The sequence below is a fragment of the Falco punctatus genome (genome assembly GCF_963210335.1).
Source record: "Falco punctatus genome assembly, chromosome: 11".
In the NCBI taxonomy this organism is placed as follows: Eukaryota; Metazoa; Chordata; class Aves; order Falconiformes; family Falconidae; genus Falco; species Falco punctatus.
In genome coordinates this window covers 29,875,758-29,894,395 of record NC_137591.1, presented here as the reverse complement: position 1 = coordinate 29,894,395, position 18,638 = coordinate 29,875,758, and the positions used below count along the sequence as shown (strand labels likewise).

Below are 18,638 nucleotides of genomic sequence, written 5' to 3'. Positions count from 1 at the left end.
AGATGCAGCCCTTGCTGGCCTCAGATGTCTCCCCTGCCTCCTCTACCCGTTAGGCATCCGCTTGCCCAGTTGGAGGGGGCAGCTTTGACTCCGATTTTCCTGGCTTCCTTGTTAATCCTCGAGAAATGCTACTAACCCAGATCAGAAGTCGAGGGGTCGGGAAATTTCAAGCTGCTGTGAGGTTGTGTTTTGGTTTGGGGGTTTTTTATATATCTATATCTATATATAAAAATATTTTTTTCTAAAAAGCCCCTCCCTCCCCTTCCCTGTGCCTTAATATAATCTGCTCACTTCATATGTGCGGCAGAGGTCCACACACCACCTTCTACCCTGGGGTCAGCCCAGGCCAGCCCTGTTTGAAGCTCCCTAGCAGAGATGCTGGCAGTGCAGTGAACCTCCAGAGCAATGCAGTTTCTTCTGCCCCCAGGGCCAGGGTCCAGGAGGAGGGTGCAGGTCTGGGGAGAGGTGGGAGAGGCTGTGCGCAGCTTCTTCCCCTGCTGGCATTGCTCCAGCGCCACATCAAGACAAGGAGTCCTGGTGAAAAATGATGGGGCTGCAAACCACAGCGTGCACCTGTGCAAACTGCAATTCCTGCAGCGTGTCCTCTCCACTCTCGGCCCCTCTACCCCAGGTCTGCCTGCAGCTCCTGGCAGAGGGCCTCTGCCTATTCAGGGGAGCAACAGGGAGGTGCAGTAGCTGCATGGGCTATACCCTGGTGGCAAGTAGGGGAGTGAGAAGCAACAAGTGGCTGGGATGCTCCTGGTTTGTAAAAGTGTTTGCCTGAGGCATCACTGTTTTGGTGATTCCTATTGCTGTAATGCCATCAGCTTAACTGCTGGTGATTTTCCCCTTGAAAGTTGTTTGAAGAGGGGGGAAAGTGCAGCAAGGACCTGGACATCCAGCACAGATCAGTACCTCTTGGCACGTGCCTTTGCTTGTCTTTAAAGGTGGGCAAACCAAAATGTTCAGATATTGGAGGAGGCAAGGTCTGACAGGGACATCTTCAAAAAGCAGTGACCACTGTCCCAGTAGAAAGGGTGAGCAACCGAGAAAGTTAAATCAGGGGTGGGCTGAAACCACGGGTGCCTAGAATGGGATCCAGAGTTGCTCCTCCTCACCACGCTTCCAAAACAGTACGTAATTGCAGTTCCCTTCAGTCAATTCCAGGCTGCTGCTCTTGGGGTCACTTTGCAGCACCACTTGCTGCTCTGGTGCTCCCACCATGGCCAGTCGTGCTCCCGGTGTGGTCTGATGGCAAGATTTGTACAGAGCTCTGCTCCGGGGGGCCTGCCGCATCCCCTCCCCTGCCTGCCTCCGTGTTACCTGCTGGAGCCTGAATCCACAGCAGGAACCTGCTGTCCCCCTTGTACAGTCTTCAGGAAAAACAGATCTCTGATTTCTGAAGGGAGAAGGGGAATCTCTGAGAGTTGCAAATGATTAAAAAGGTGACAATGTTTCAAAAAGCTGTTAAATTTCCCAACCAGGAGTTCCCAGCAGAAATGTGATGGGGATGGACACCAGCTCCTGCCCTAGGTCTGGTGGTGGGATGCAGACAGGGTCCCCTCACCACTCTGGGCTGTGTGACCCTGTGCTGTGCACTGTGTTGGGGGGCCCCACACAATGTCTACTGCTGCTCAGAAGGAGGGGCAGTTTATTGCCTTCCCTGGGATTTCTCTAACCCAGTTAAACCCCTCTCTGCGTACCTGTGGCATGTTATATACTCCACACCGTGGCACCTGGAGCCCTGCCTGCTGCCATCTGTGGTGGGAGAGGGCAGGGGCAAAAGTCTCATTAAGGATGGAGCAAGCTAATAAGGGACACTGGGGTGGGGAAAAGTCTCATTAAGGATGGAGCAGTCGGCACTGGCTCAGGTAAAGCCCATCAGCCCTGTCAAATCCTGCATGTCAAAGTCTGGGGTCACAGTGACATGTCCTCTTCTGGGAGAGCGGTCCCCAGCCAGCCCAATACCTCGTGGGGTTTTGATGCCTCTGTGTAAAAGGTGCGGTGTCTTTGTCGCTGCCAAGGACAGGAGACTGAAAAGCGGGTGGGCTCTGCTCCTGGACTTTTTCTTCTTTTTTTTTTTTCATCATTTTTTTGGCAAGTAGTTTGTGCCTGGGCTGGTTTAGCAGCACAGGATGGTGTTGGTCTGCTGTGGTACAAACAGCCCCTCTGCAAGAGCAGGATTGACAGATCTGGCTGGAGTACAAAGAGGAGCCTCAGGAGTAGCTGGGCACAGGCCAGCAGGATTTACTGGTGGAGGCTCACTCAATCCAGCAAAGTATGTAGCTACTGGCGATGGGACAAAGCAACCTGGGACACACAGGGGCTCGGGGCAGAGAGGAATGGTTTAGGGGCACCATGAGAGGTGGGGAGCAACAGGGCGGTGAGTGCAAGGAGAAAGCATCCAGTGCTCCTAAATCAGTGCAATCCCCCAGCAAGGGGAAGAAAAGCTCCTGGTTGACCGTGGACTGTCCCTTCAGGAGGGACCTACCCACAGTCAGGGGTGGGATGGCATAGGAAAGCCACATGCGGGGGGCTTGGTTGTCTCTAGGCTGCTATTGCTTCCGCGGGATGCTTGGTACAGCCAGGGTGGGGTTGGTTTGGGATGCTGCAGCGCAGTCTGGCATCTGTGTTTCCCCAGGAAGTTCCTGAAGGTCCAGTGCCTGGAGAGTGGGCAGTGGGAAGAGGGACGCTGTGTCCCTGTGGTGTGCGAGCCACCCCCTCCAGTCTTTGAGGGCATGTACAACTGCACTCGGGGCTTCGAGCTGGACAGCCAGTGTGTCCTCAACTGCGAGCCACAGGGACAACAGGTGAGTGACTTTGGGGCAGGCAGAGAGCAGCCGAGCACCTGAAAACAGCTCCCTGTCCTGCTGCACGGGGGGGTCCCGCTGCAGCTTGGCCATCCCCAGGGCCAAATGCGCTTGTACCCCCAAACAGCAGTTGCCTTGCAACCCCAAAGCTTTTCTTGCTGGATACCAGCCATGGTACAGGGTGCACCACTGCCGGGGGATGCTCTCCTGTTCCCTTCAAAAAGCAGTGGTCCTAAGCAAGCCCGCTTGTCTCGAGTGAAAAGGGTCAGAAAGCAAAAGTAGAGGGTTTCCAGCAGGTTTTGGGAGCTACTGTGAATGCATGTGCCTGGGATGATGGGCTATCTTGCTGCAGCGGATTTGCTAAGCCAGGGGCTTGCCTGGGGATGGAGATGTTGCCTGCCAACCTCTTCCACCCGGGTTTTCCATCCAACCTGCTGGAAGGATCTTGTTAAAAGAAGTGTGGTTGATTCCCTCTGGTGGGGTCCAGCAGCAGCTGGAAAACAGTTTGCTCTCTGGTCAGTAATGTAAAGCATGCATAGGCTGGACCAGATGGCTCCAATGCAGCTGCCCTTGAGAGCTTCCCTCTGGACTTCACTGGTGGGAGGGGGGGTCCCTGCATTTTGTTCCCCTCTGGAGCTGGGCAGTGGCCGGGCAGGTGAGCCCTGCTGCTGCTGCTGCTGGTAACACCAACTGCTCTCCCTCTGCTTTGCAGGTTCCTATCATCTGCACCAAGGAGGGCTTATGGACAGAGGAGTTCAAACTGTGTGAGAGCTTACGAGGCACTTGCCCACCGCCCCCAGAGCTGAATTTCGTGGAGTACAAGTGCGAGCAGGGGCACAGCATAGGTGAGGGCAGACAAAAGCTAAACAAACTAAGCCTTATGTTGACTCAGCCCTCCTAGAGAGCTGAAGGTCACCATGACTCTTCTTCTTGTACTAATCCCTAGGAAATTTATGGAAAAGATTCTGTTTTCTTTCTTTTCTATCCTCTTTCTAAACGCAGACCTGGGGTGGTTTTAACCTTGTGCATGCCCTGGTTGTACTTATGGGCAAGACCCAAAGCTAAAGCTGCCTCCAGAGTAAGCATCTTTCTGCAGAAGGAGCAGGAACACATCTGTAGGGCAAACTCAGCCCTTTGCATCTTGTTGATCTCTAGCCCTCTGCCCCACCCCCAGGGTCTCTCCGCTTGCTGCTTCTGGCGTTTGCACATTGAATGTGGCAGGTCCCAGATAAAAGCCGCAGTGACAATTGTGTGTAACAGGGCACTTTCACCAGATGAGGGACCACATCATCCGTTTCTTTCTTCAGGACTTGGTCGCTTTGTGCTTTCAGGAAAAGCTGCAATGCTCAGTCACGGTCGTCACATCTTGTCTGGCATCCCGCTGGACAAGGACACTTGAGGAAGCCTGTATCCCTGTAAAACAAAACCACCGGTCATCCAGGCCTGAGCAAACCAGGCTGAGGCCAGTCTCAGGGCAGGGGCTGCTAAGGTTAAGCTTTGGACAGACCCGATGTGAGACTGGGGTTAGGGCTGGGATCCAGCTGCTTTTCCAAGGTGTTCTTTACTGTTTTTTTCCCTTCCTGGGTCCCAGGAAGGCAGTAGGAATTCAGTGTGGTAGAAAAGCTGTGAAAGGTGCTTCCTAATGCATCCAGAAACATCCCATAGCATCTAGGTCAGACGTTTTCATGCTGGATCCCACATACTGCCATCAGGGATTGATCTATCTCTTAGGGAGTGTTCAATTTTCCTGTCATCTGGGAGAAAGGAATTGGCTACAACCCCTGTAAGCTCTTGCATAATTCAGGATCTGGGGAAGGAATTGCCATCCCAAGTTGGGAGGAAAAGGGTCTCCTCTATGCCTGTCTCTGCCCTCCGTGAGGAGCCTACACGTGTGGGTTTGGTGTCCTCCTGTAAACATCATTGCCTGGCTCCTGACGAATCCCTCAAGGCTCTTTCTCATGCCGCAGGTGCTGTGTGCATACCTTCCTGTATCATACCTCCCAGCGACCCCGTCATACTGCCCGAAAACGTAACTGCTGAGACTATGGATCACCGTCTGCAGCCCACCAGAGTCCAGGTAAATGGGGAGGTGGGGGGTCCTCTAGCAGGGGGTTTGCTGGCAGCATAAAGGGGAGCTCCCCTCCTCTCTATCAGTTTTTTTTTTTTATAACCAAAATCCCTTTACTTTGTCTGAAGAAGGGTAAGACTTGGAAAGACAAGCAGCATAATGAGCTCAGGGCTGACTGGCTCTCTCCAGGGAGCTGCCTAGGCTGCACGCTCTGGAGGTACCTGCTGTTCCCCATAACCATGTCCCAGTGTCCAGGTCCTCCTCCCTCCCACCACTCCTTTCTCCTCTTCCCTCCCCTGCGGATGCTACTGCACAGCCGCCGGCTCTTCCACCCCTAGGTTCAGCATAAGTTATCAGCTCATAGGCCAGCTTTCAAAGACTTGCAGGATACCACAGCGAGCAAAGTTAAATGCAGGAATCCCACTGATTTTTCAGGATGTGCCGCATGCCTAAACCTGTGAAGCTGCTGCTACTGTCAGCCAGTGTGCTGGGAGAGCAAAAGCCACCCCTGGCATGGTGTGAGCCTGGGTCACCGATAACCTGGCAGCAGAAATGCAACCCCAGGCAGGCATCTCCCTGCCAGGGAGAAGACAGGGCACTGTCAGCTGAAAGGTGTCTCTGGCTGCCAGGACCTTCTGGCCGGCCGGTTGCCTCTGCTTGCTGGAATGGGGGAGCCTTTCTCTCCCTATCTCTTACTCATTTTGTAGGCAAAACAGCTCAAATAGTTTGGATCCTCAAGGCACGACTTTCCCAAAAAGCAGCTCGGCCGGGATAGTATTTCTTAAAATAAAAACGAGATGCATAAGGAAGGAGGTGGAACAAAGAAAAGCAGTCTTCCCAGGGGCCAGTGCTCCCATCCAAATGCTTTCCCCTCCTCCTGGGAACCCACAGGAGGCCCAGCATCATGCCTGTGGATACTACTGTACGTCGCCTTGAATCAGACCCACGATGGATTGCTACCGGGGGGGTGAGGATGCCTGGGGCGTGTGGGATGGTTAAGCACGAGCCTTGGAAGGATTCCTTGCCTTTGAGGGATCGAATGGCTTGGCCCGTTGAGGCAGTGGTGTTCGGCTTCCCTTTCACCACCACTGTGGGCTTTCGTGCAAGGGAGGCATTTTGCAGAGAGGAGGAGGGGAGGCGTTATTTTAAGAAGCGGCTCTCCCCCTTGCCAGGAGCTCTCTCCCTGGACCATCTTGTTTTCCTCTTTTCCCTGGCTCTTGCCTCTGCTCCCTGCTTTGCTCCTCCAAGCCTTCGACAGCTTGCAGTTCCCAGGAGCTGCCATGCTCCTGAGGTGATGGAGAGGATGGGGTGAACCACACAGGGAGCTGCAGAGGCCAGTTGGGGAGGGCATGGTCTTGTTTTGCTTTCAGCTCTGATTCATTGTACCCCACAGTCATGCAGGTTTGTCCCTCTGCCTCTTATTTCCTCAGCCTGGAATATGAGTATATTAATATGAGCATGCTAAAATGCTATTCAAGTTGCACAACAACCAGATATGAATCACCCCAGTAGGACTAGGATGCAAACAGCCTCAGGGCTGAGCAGGAGGTAGCTAGCTCAGCCAGCATCCTCAGCCTCTGCTCCATCTGACAGCAGCTCCCTCCGGCTCTGCCTTCCTCGCGCTGCCTGGGGATGGCCAGGACCTCATCCTGCCCCAGCCCCATCACGGTCTCAACCGAACACATAGTGAAAGGACCTGCAGCAGGTCTGTGTGGGAAGAGCTGCCCCATCCCCATGCCACCCAGGACTGCTGGAGCTGGTCTGCCTGATGCTGCGCATTTCAAGTGGGAGGCTAGGAGAAACATGCCCCTCTGTGCGAGTCCCGTGCTGTGAAGGGCATCCTAGGACACTTTCACAGGCCAGCCGTCGTTTTATGGGGCCTCAGATTTCAAAGTCTGCCCGAGCTTTACAAGGAGGAAATTGCTTGTGTGGTGGGGCTTTTCCTCCCCCTGTGTAATCATGAGTGCTCCCCACAAACCCCCGCTGAATGAGCGGGAGGGCGCGTTCCAGCGCGGCGAAACTGAGCCCTTCACATCTTGCTCTTGTGTCCATTTGGCTGCAACAGCTGAGTTTGTGCCTCGTAAATACCAGCGATAACCTCAGCTCCACAACTGAATGTGAGTCTGGTGTATCTGCTCCAGGCCAGGTCCGGGGAGGTGAGTCCTCCTGGGGCCCCAGCAGGGGTTGGTGAGGAAATTGATGCAGGCGCTGAGTGATGGTGGGCTGAGCCCCGCATCCTGTGCAAGCAAGAAGCTGGTGAATCCGGCATCAGTGGCAGACTCCAGCCTCACATGGGCCTCAGCGGCTTCCTCCCAGCAGCAGCTCATGGCCGAGTCAGCCACCATGAGGTGGTACTGCCAGCCAAACCCACTTCTTTGGTGGTCCCTGCCATTTCCCTTTGTCTCCCCCCAGGGGTTTATCTACATATACATACAAGTGTGTCTGTCTAGCCTCTGCCTTGACAAAAGTGCCCTGGTTTGCGGGTGAACCAGGTGCAGCTGCCTTGGGTTTGATGCCCTTCAAAGGGTTTCCCACTGGGCGGAGGTGCAGGGAGGTGCTGCTGTTCTGCACCACGATGACCAATGCAGTGTTGTGAGAGACCCTCCACCTCCATAAAGCATCAGTGGCTGTCGCCCTCCTTCTGCTGCCTCACCTAACAGCTCTTTTCTCCTTCTCCTCTCAGCATATCGTCTGCACGGGCCGGTTGCGGTGGTATCCAGACCCCTCTGTCATTCACTGCATCCAGTCGTGCGAGGTAAGCCACCCTGCCCACAGCAGGAGCCGCCTGCTCCTTGTAGGAGAGCTCCTGGCAGTGAAGACTCACTCCAGCACAAAGCCAGACAGCTTTGACTTTTGCTCCGAGCTGCGCCAGGGCTTGCTGGCTGAACAGAGAGACCAGAGCAAGCGTCCTTGGGTATGGTCCCCCCCAGCCAGGGCAATGCTGGGGAGCGAGAGCTGCAGAAAACCCCATTTCCTTCCCTGCCTACTTCTTGGCCAGCCTGGGAAGAATGTTCTAGCAAAAGGATTTCACTGGCAAGGGGTATCCCCAAAAAGTCCATGCTGACTCCAAGCCTGAATATTTCCTTAACCAGAACCGCAGTTCTAGAGTAACACGGATCCAGAAAAGCCCTGCGTGACTCACACGTCCAACCAAAACAACTAGGATTTCTAGCCTTGTACATGCAAAACAAACCACTCCTGAAGAATCTGCAGACAAAGAATTTCTTGCAGAAATTGGTTAGCCGCTCATTTCGCTTTGAATAATGACCAGGCAGGAGAAAATCATAGGCAGCTTGGAGTCAGTTCGCAAAGGAAATTAAAAATAGGCAGTCTTTGTCAAGCACTAGTTGTTATTATGATTGAGGATAAAAGGAAAAAGGGGGGGTTATTTTGGAATGTTGTATGTTGAAAATTTGGGATTTTTACCAAAAAGGAAAATGTAAATGAAGTTTGCACACCAAAAATAGCTTTGGGTTTTGCTGATTTTTTTTTCTGTGCTCGTTTCAATGCAAATGATCGCTTTTGCTCCCCGGTTCTGCCTAGCTCAGCTCTTTGTCAGCTGAAGTGTGGGAGAAAGAGCAATGCTGCAGGGGGCACGTCCCCGGGAAGGAAATGTTATGGTCAACAGGTGGTGCAGCAGTTACTTCCCAAACTCGACAGCTGTGTTGTGTGTGTCTACTGCAAAGCAGGGGCTGCAAGCGTAGGGGAATGAGGCACTGTTTGCTGGAGAGATGTCTGATGGTTGAGTACCAGAGCTTAGTGATGGATCCTCCAGTGCTTGGCTCTGGGGCAATGTGTTCAGAGTAGGAGGAGGTTATGTGCAGGAGCAATCCAGATGGTTTGGTGATGCTCTCTGTGGTTCTGCTAGCAAGGGAGAACTGTTCCCCCCTGTGCTCTCTGGGAGTTGGTCCTTCCCAAAAAGAAACAGACGGGGTGCAAGGTGCTCCTTCTTCCTTTCCTGCGCAGCTTGGGTGACAGAAGGCCAACACAGGCATGAGGATGCTACCTTAGGCTCAGGTACACTAGGCTGACCCCAGGCTTTACTCCTCCATGGTTCCCGCACCTCACCTTGGGTCTGTGTCTTCAGCAAGAGACCCTGTATGGAATGATGAAAAATGCCACCTGAATTGTGTGTGTGTGTGAGAGAGAGAGAGAGAGAGAGAGAGAGGGGGATCAGCTATCTGAAGCCCCAGAATCTCACAGTAACCATCACTGTCTTCTCACTGGCCACCCAAACGTGCTTATGGCCAACATGACCTCTTTGTGTTCCTGGATGCTGTCATCCCCTTTTACTCTTAGAAAGCAATCCTAAACAGCAGTTTTAGCACACAGGAGGTTAAGAAAGCAAAAAATATTGCTGTGTCCTACCAGAAGATGAAAAGTCCATGATCTTCATCACTCTTGTAGACTTTTTAATGCCTTTTCTGCTTTCAATTAATCTTTCATCAGGAATGTCCAAACAGTACATACTCTTCCAGCTGAGGTCTCACCAAAGCCCCTGTACAAAGCTTCCTTGTGCTGGAAATGTCTCTTTTGATAGGACCCAGGACTATTTCTGTTATTTCTGCAGTTGCATCAGTCTGGCAGCTCGGAGATATCCCGAGGTTAACAAGTACACCCAGACCTTTCTCTGCCTCCTTTGGTGCCAACCTATGAGCTCCAAGCTAACAGCAGATGTTTTACCATCGGTACAAGAGCTTGCCCTTCAATTTTATATGAGCGAATGTCATCCTGTTTCTCTCTTTAGTCCTTTGGGTCGTCTAACTATTTATCAGATATCCTGATCCTCCTTGGTGGAACAATGCCTTCTTCCTCGTTAGAAGTTTTATCAGCACAAGCCTATTTTTAAGGTCACAGTCACTCACTGTAGTACTGATGAAGATTAATCCTCAGATAGTTTCTTTCACCCTGATGCTCTCGTTTCTGATACAGCTCACAACCACCTCCTCTCTGTCATCCTCCTCCTCACTTCTCACGTATGTGTCTGGTTATTCTTTTCATTGAGTTTTCTTTTACAGTGCTGCATGTTGTTAAGGTTGGACTGATAAGCCAAGTCTTCCTAGACAACTTTTTTCTCATGTGTTTTATAGTAGTCACGACACCATAAAGAGTAACTCTTACCAAAACCATCTCATTCAAAGTATCGCTCTGGGAGCTGCTGCTCGGCACTGGGAAGAAGGGAGATGTTACCATTCCCCCTGTTTGGCCACAGAAAATGCCCTAAATGTTCTTTCCACCTCATCTGTGCTGGCTTCCAGCCTCATTCCTACTCTCCTCCTGCTTCCATCCTCATGACCAAAGGCACTGCTGCTCTCAGAGGCCACTTACTGGGGACCCAACTTCTCGTGGGATGTGGGAACATCAGTCACCAAGGGCTGGATAAAGATGGAATATAACCTTTAATCCTTGCTGCATGGTGCTTCCCTCCCCCCCCCCCCCCCCCCCCCATCTCTTTTTTATGTTCTTCCCTTCATATACCTGAAAAAGAAATGTTCTGCCCCTGCAGAACATAGTCCCTGCTGGTGGTCTGACGTGGTTCAGCTTGACTTGTCATATCCGTGGGACATCTTAGTCCCAGGTTCCTCCTCATTTCACAGTAACCCCTCACTGGAGGCACCTCCTTTAGGAGCCCAGCCTCTGTTGTCTGCTGGGCAGTGAAATGCTGTTCCAATGGACTGTCCAGGTCACCTCAAGTCTGAGTCACCCATCTCCACTTGTAGAATGGAGACCGTTGTCCCTGTTTGCCTCCACTGTTGTCTCTCCGTTAACTGCTAAGTGTGTGTTGGACGAGGAAGTTTTCTCATCTGGACGCTTCAGTGAAGGGAACAACCCTATGTAAGAGAAATCCAAGCCACCTGGCTGCTCGTACCATCTCTCCCTGATGGAGTCACTTCAGGCTGGGGCATGGGAGCAGTAGCCAAGGCTCAACCTTCCCAGCCCCAGCTGGAGCCCTGCCTTGCATTGGAAAGTTCAGGTCACTGTGCAACGGTGTTAGAGGGATTCTCGCTCATCTTTATTGTATGCTGGCGGCGGATCAGCCTGCCTGCTCATCCCTCTTGCTCCTCTCCCCACCTCCCTTCTCTTTCCATTAATCTGGTCATCCATCTGCCTCCCGGTCTCTCGCTGCGCCTTGCCAAGTTCCCCATCACTGGAGCAGGGAGGCACGTAGTTCCGTGAGGGAGGGAGGAATGCAAACCCTTCCAGGAGCCCGTCAGGAATACAAGTTAGCGCCGAGCACGCTTTGTTTCTCAAGGGCCAGAGGAACACCTAATCCCCTGCCATCAGTAGAAAAACAGATGGCAGCACTGGGGGAGGGGGCTTGGGCCTGGGTGGAGAGGGGAGTGGAGGAGGAGAAGAACCCCTCCTCACTGCTGTGGTTTGGGAGGAGGCAGTCATGGTCCTGGTGGTGTGCTCGGTTGCTGTGAGGGAGGTGTTTGTAACACCTGGGGCAGGTTCTCCCCAAGCCATCCTGAGGTGATCACCCCTCAGCCATCCTTCTCCTGTGCTCAAGTGAGGCCATTGACTTCGGAGGAGGAGACAGTGTGTACTGTGATCCATTGGTCTATTCCTGCCATGGTCCAAAATAGTCTATGCCTGAGTGTGGCTGTTATAGAGCATCTCCTAGTCTGTGCAACTCACTAGCTCTGCTCCCATCTATCTCCCACCACAGAAGATCCTGTGGTTCACATTGTGGCTGTGATTTAGGTGAAAAAGTTAACTTACTTGATCTTCATCGTGTTTACCCAGTGTTATTCACAGGATGGAGTAACCACCACTGTCCTGCTCAAATACGCTCAGAGGAAAGGCAGGCTGCTCTTGCAGTGATCAGGGTGAATCTGGGCAGGTTTTTTTGGGCATCCAATACATTTCACAACATGCTGACCTTGCCCCCACCTCCAGCTCTGTATCATCATTGCTTGCAGCTAGCAAAAGGTTAACTGCAAGGGATTCGAAGCAGCATGTTTTGGACAGACCAGCTGGAGGCAGAGCTTCATGCTGCTATGGTTGGAGCTGGACAAGAGCTACTACAGCTGCGGTCTGCCTCGTAGGGTAGCAATTCCTTCCTGATATGACTTGGTGCCTTCTCTGGTTGAGGTTGGCTTTGCTGTGCTGTGCTCTTGAGCAGCCCTGCCTGTGTGCTGGGGGAACAGATGCTGGCTCTGCCTCACACCCTGGGTGAAGGAGGGCCATACTGGAAAGCTGTTGTGAGCATGAGCTACTAGGAATTTCCCAGGTCTTCCCCACATGAGGACAAGGTCTCACTGCCCTTGTGTGTGCTGCTGGTCATGTTATCATGAGCTTAAAATACTAAACCATTCCCTGTTTGGTGGCTTTCCTGAGATATTTACAGTCGAAATGATGCAATAGGGGTAGAAGTATGTTTGTGGTTGCAAGTTGTTCTTGAGTCTCTTGATCCAACAGGTAGTCAAGGACCCCAATGGATCCTTGGCTCTTCCCACCAGCATGCACAAAACCCTTGCTTGGCACATCTGCGGCTTGTGTCCAGCATTTGTCAGCCAGAATTAACCCCTTTGAAGGCACATGCAACAGGGATGGTGGGAAGCCTCATCTAACAGCGGGGTCCTGCGGTGCTTTAATGTGATGGGACACAGGGTGCAACTTGCTCCCTCGGCAAAGCACCGCAGCTGGGGTCTAGCTGCCTCTGCTCCTCACCTTTGGTGGGGCTGGGGCCCTTTGACTGTCCCTCCACCCAGACTTGGGGGGACTCTGATTTTGTACCACAGCAAAGCTCAGCACAGGAAACCAGGCAGAAACATGAATGCTGGTGGCATGATCTGCTCCAGGAAAGAGATCCTCTTCTGCTCTCCTGGGGCTTAAGGCAATGAGGGCTACATCACCCCAGATTCTCCAAGGAGACCCTCCAGAGCAACTAGGTAACACAGCATGGCCAGAATTTAGCCATCCTCTTGTGATGCTCACATCATCACTCTGTCTCATCTCTTGTCCCGGTGGGAGCATTTCATGACACCTTTATCCAGTCTGCACTCTTCCGCTGTCTGGCTTTGAAAATGCAGAGAAGATCCTACTGGAAGTGACTGCTGCTCTAGCAAGCAGGCAAGAGGCAGACACTGTCACTGCTATTCCTTCAAGTGTCTCACCAAAGCCAAAGTCTAAAGCCCATGTGATCCAGGTGACCAAACAGGACTCGATGAGTTGTCCTAGATTCTGGTACATTCAAATTTTGGATAGTATGTGACATGCTGGCCTCCACATGTCAAGAGGACACAGCGGAGTTGGAAAGAGCAATCAAAATTATGAAGGGGATGCCACAGCTGCCCTTCAAGGAGACTCTAAATCAGCTGGGACACTTCAGTCTGGAGAGCAGAATGCTGGAGGTTTATCAAATCGCAGAGCTGCTGGGTAAGATGAATGCAGAAACCCCTGGCATGGGGTTTGTTTCAAACAGGTGAAGGGAAGTGCTTTGGACACAGTGAGACTCTGGCTGCCCTGTGAGGCTGCAGGGATGAGTAGTAGCTTCAAATTCAAAAAGGGATTAAATAAATTAGTGGACATCAGGGCCACAAACAGATACCGAAAGGACCAGGCAGAGCTGTACCTTCCACCATGCTTAGTGCAGCAAGGACAGATAGTGGGGGAGCACAAGGAGTGTGGACTGCAGGTAGCAGTCATTTTGGATCAGACCTGGCCCCGACTGGTGAAAGCAAAGCCCTTAATGCTGGGGAAGTGGAAGGCAGGATGGGGAGCTCTCTAAATACCTGCTGGGTACGTTTTCATGCTGATCTTGGCATGAGCAGCACAGGCTGCTTAGCGTGCGATACAGCCTTCCAGGGGATGAGCCCAAAGAAATCTGTTCCTCTTCCAAAAATCTCAGCTGAAGCATACTTTTCCCAAAGTGTGAGGAGATCTCTGTCCCCTGCACACATGTAGAGTGTGATTACAGAAACCTTACTCTCTTAAGAAACAAACCAGAGGGAAATAAATCGAAGACACAACAGCATGGTGCAAGGACATGGGACAGGCACAACTCTCCTGCCTGCAGGGACAGGCTTACAGAGCCCCAGAAGATGGGGTCCTTTTGGCACGGGTAGGGCCACAGCATCCAGGCACACCACCAGTGGTAGTGGAGACCCAAAGGGGTGGGAAGCAGCCTCAGCTCTCCCAAGCCTTACTGTGCAGGCTGGCTGGCACCTGGGATGCCCTGACCTATGGCTACTTCTCTGCCTCTGCAGCACAGGTGCCACCCCTCCGTCCCTGTCCACGTCCCACTTTCCCCTCTCCTGGAGGTCACAGTTGTGCAGTCAGTGACACAGAGTGAGTGGAAAGCCACTGAAAGCACCCGCTGAAATAAAAATCAATGAGTCGCTTCTGATAATAAACAAACATCCCCAAGCATAGCCCAGCCAACTGCTCTTCCAACACGAATATTCATTCTCCTTCAGCTCCTTCATCCCTCATACATTGTTTTTCTTTCTGTTTAAGATCTGTAACAAGAACTTGGCAGAAACCAGATACAAGTGGGTCAGGAGGCCCTTGTGGTTTTCAGGGCTTGTTTTCCATAACCCGTTCTATCCTGCAACATATTTTGCACAAATGGCTTGGCAGGAGATCTAATCCATGGCAGCGGGCGAGCTGCTGAGGGCAGGATTGCAGGCTGGTGCTCGTGGCATTGAAGTCCTGGCTTCTCTCATGTGTGCAGCAGCAGTCCTGGGAATGGTGAGTGCTGGGGACCTATCTCCGGGAGCCACCATGCTTGCCAGGAGCACTATTAACATATGGCATCTTCCTCTGCTCCCCTTCACTTGTTCTTTCCTGCTTCTGTTTTAATTCTCCTGTTAGAACTGAGATCAAGGTGTAAAAAGGGCAAGGCTAAGGACCCCACCATGAACAAGTCATGAACACACATGCTTTTGTGGAAGCAAAGAACCACTCTGGTGTGATGTTCATCTACACCAGCTTTCCATCTCTTTCTTCTACAAAGCCCTTTCCAGATCGCTGTCTGCTGAGACGAGGGGGCCCTGAGGCACAGAGCAGGACAGGGATAAAGGACTGCATCCCCATTTTGGTAGCCAAAGTGCTACATACTCCTTTCTGCAGCAGAAGTGTGTCCAAGCCAAATCCTGGCCTGGGACACAGAAGCACTTTCAGACACCATGAAGGCAAGGACCTGCTCTCCCAGTATGGTCATCTACAGCAGTACTCGGGCTGGAGAACAAGCCGCAGTCTACCTCTGTACTCTCCATCCCCCTTCGGACACCGATTCTGTCCAAACTCGATTGAGACTGATTCAAACAGGGCCCAGATATGTCAGGAAACCAATGTCTAAGGGGCTCCCTCTGTCCTGAAGAACACCTACAGCTGCAGACCAAGCTGCTGGGAGCGGGGCTGTTGTTGCCTTTGGCACGGCACTACAAGTGATGGCACGCAGGCTGAAACCAGACAGCAGGATGCTGCCTTCCAGTCTGTCACCTCTTCCTTGAAGCGTTCCTTTGGGTATATGGAATACTTTCTCGAGCAACAAGCCTCTGTTTTCTCAGTGATGCATGAGGAGAAGGATGTTGGAGCTGAAGCAGATGTTCCTGAAGATCTGAGATGTGATGGAAATTGTCTGCGTGCTGAGCTGATGAGTGAGTGGCTTGGGGACACCAGCAAGCTCAGAAACAATTGGCATTTCTCCATTTTGCTTTCTGGCTGCGTCTGAGGTGACAGGGTAGGCCCACGATGTCTCCAAGCAAGCCATCCTCCAGGCATGTGGCTCCAAGAGTCAGCTGCCATGGTTCAGTCAGTGGAAGGATGGCTCAGCACAGAAAGTGGGAGACACAAAAATGGTAGATGAAGCATTCGGTCTGTAGGAATTTGTTTTTCTTTTCTTCAGGACACTTGGTCTGGGGTGCCTCTTGCCAGATTCTGGAGCTCTCTTCCCCTGAGCAGCGCTTGCCTCGCCTCTCTCGCTGCGATGGGCCAGGTAGAGCTCGCTCGCTGCTCAGAGTGGCTCAGAGCAGCCAGGCATCCCAAAAAGCTTTTTGAGCAGAAGCCAGCCCTGCTCCCTCTCTGTCCCTCTCTGTGTTTTTCAGAGCTGATTTCCTCCTTTCGTGCCGGAGAGCCTCAGGAAAGAGAGAGGGAAAGTGAATGTGCTTGGGGTGTTGAGGGGGGGGTGGGGAGGGGAGAAGGGAGAAAGAAAAAAAATAAAAGACACACTGCAACAGAGCAAGGGCCAAGAAAAATATTTAATCCAAACAATGAACATTGTCGTTTCCTCCCACAGTCTGCATTCCCAGTCAACTTCCCTGGGCAAGCAGGGGGAGCCAAGAATGGCCGGGCTCTCTGCCTCACCAGCATGAGTGTGTGTGTGTGCAAGGAAAGGGATGTGTCCTGGGGACACTGTGCTATAGCATCACCTCAACTAGCTCCTGCCGTGTCTGTGGCTGAAGGGACTGACACCGGCCCCAGTTTTCTGTACGGAAACAATGGTTTGGAGTGATGTTGGAGGGATGCGGGCAGGGATGGGAGTGGGAATTTCCATGGACCCAAGCGGGGGTGCTGGATGCATAGGGGTTTTAAGTGAACCAGACTTTTAACAAAGCTTTGGGTACCTACCCTTCAAGTCCTCCCAGGGATCTCCCAGAGCTTTCTGAAATATCTTGGCTAGTGGCTGGAGTGGGAAGGAAGGAAAGGCATCCGGCAGGGAGAAGCTGCCCCCTGCCTATCCCTGGCCGGCCAAGGGCTGCTGCAGCCTCTTGGTGCTGTCTTTTCCCCACACACCCCTGCCTGCTCCCCCCTGCCATGTGCAGCAGCTTGCACCTGGGACCTGGCTTCTCTTGCACGTCTCAGACCCCTGAAGCTGCAGGGGTCTCCAGCCCTGGGGCAACTCAAGGTTCATGTCTTGCGGTTCTGTGAGCCCTGGTTTGGACTGACAGCCCTCTGCCAGTAAGTGAGCTGGGGTTTCCAGCTGTGCTTGGTGAGATCCTGGCCCTGGCTACTGCAACCTTCTCATTTCTCTTGCTGGGTACATGCTGATGCCTTTGGGGGCTTGCTTTTGAAGACCTTGCAAGGCTCCTGGAAGAACCATGTGCACAGCAAAGGGAGACATTCCCCCAGCAGTGGTTTATCACCCAGCCACATCCCTGTCTCCTCCAGTTAATTCCACCACTAATGACTCATCCATCTCAAGAGCAGAATTAACAGCAATGAAGCTGATGCACAAGATGTGGGTCTGATGGTGGCCGCAGCAGCTTTCCCAGGGCTGTTCCATGCAGACATGACGGTTCCCCTGTTCCTCTGAGGCTGCTTGGAAAGTGACAGCTGGGAAGGATGAAGTTACCTGCACCTCCTCAGCTGCAGGGTTGTATGTGGTTGTCTTGGTATGAAAATGGTCCAAAGTCAACGCCCAAAATACTGACATCCAAAGGCAAGGATGAAAGGACAGCAAAATCCATGCTGACTTAGAAGCAGCACAAAAGCAAACTATGCACCCTACTTGGGTGAGATCAGCACAGTTGCAAAGCTCGGGGACCTGCACAGACTTCCAAAGGCTGGGGGGAAATATTTTGCTTATTAAGGCTGGACTTGATCCCCTGAAACTGGGATCTGGGCTTTCTCTAGCTACGGGCAGATTGGAATTGCAAGCACTCTCCACCCCAATGGCAGTGCAGGAGAGTCTGTCAGCTCTTGCTGACATGGTTGCACAATTGGCCAGGTGCACGCTGAATTTCCCCCCCCCACCACCCTTCTCTGAAGCATCTGGAACTGGTCATCGCCAAAAGCAAGGTACTGGGCCTTCAGGTCTGCTCAGCCAGAGCAAAACCCGCATTCCTGGGAAATAATGTTCACCAAATGCCCGTGACGCAGCACCAAAATATGTGTGATACTGATGGCACCTGTGATTTATTCTTCATGCTTTATCTTTCACTCACTCCGTTGCACCCTTTCATGCTCTTTTGCAGCGAATAACCTACATACAAGGTGGATTTGAAGAAAAGTGTCTGGACCTGCCCCCTCACTGATGGCACTGGGGGCTCCCCGCCAGGCAGGATGGCAGCCCTGGGGAGGGACCAGCCAGCTTGGCCTCAGGGACTCTGCAGGGACAGTGGAAAAACACTGCATAGACACTGCTCCCTGCATGGCATCTCCCAGCAGCCTCAAAAGAAACTTTGCCACGAGCCCTCTGAGAGGCTTCTGCCTGGGATGTGGTGGGATATAACTAGTCCTTTCTCACATCCCTCTTTTGCCTACAATATTTTTCCCTCTTTTTTTTTTTTTTTTTTTTATTTAACTTTTTCTCTTTTAATCTGTGCCTATCCCAGTGTTGAGAGCATGTGGTTTTTTAGCCTATTTAAATTGCCAAGCACTTGATTCGTGGTTACTATTTTTATGCCGGCAGCGCTGGGCTCAGGCCTGGTGGTGCCAGCTGCTGCAGCTCCACGTGCTAACACATGCCCTGATGAAGCTCCCGTCTGAATAAACAAGGAAGACGGATGGCATGAGCAGGGAGATTCGCTGACACAGCCCAGCTCCCGGGCTGCCTCGCTGGCACATCACCTCGCCGAGCAGCTCCTGTCATTTAACACGGTGTGGAGCAGTTGTAGCCATCACCTTCTTCGGTTTTTCCCAGTTTCTGAGAGCCGTTTCAAGGAGCACTCTCTCCCCTCTGCACTAGAGGTTGCACATTCTGGTGGCTGAAACCCAGCTGGCCATTTCCCTGCCTGTTCCATTGCCTTTGCCTGGCATGGTTGGGCATTGGTGTTTTCTTCTGTCCTGCCACCACCTTAAAACATCATCAG

The 18,638-nt window shown here is 52.3% G+C and overlaps 1 protein-coding gene across 1 annotated transcript in view; it reads left to right on the top strand.

Moving 5' to 3' along the window:
- Positions 1–18,638, top strand: part of PAPPA2 (pappalysin 2) — a 93,291-nt gene that overhangs the window by 69,166 nt on the left and 5,487 nt on the right. Inside the window, exons 17-20 of the mRNA XM_080407520.1 lie at positions 2,642–2,810; positions 3,523–3,655; positions 4,778–4,887; positions 7,562–7,633. Coding sequence (XP_080263646.1) covers positions 2,642–2,810; positions 3,523–3,655; positions 4,778–4,887; positions 7,562–7,633 — 484 coding nt within the window. The remainder of the gene's footprint in view (positions 1–2,641; positions 2,811–3,522; positions 3,656–4,777; positions 4,888–7,561; positions 7,634–18,638) is intronic.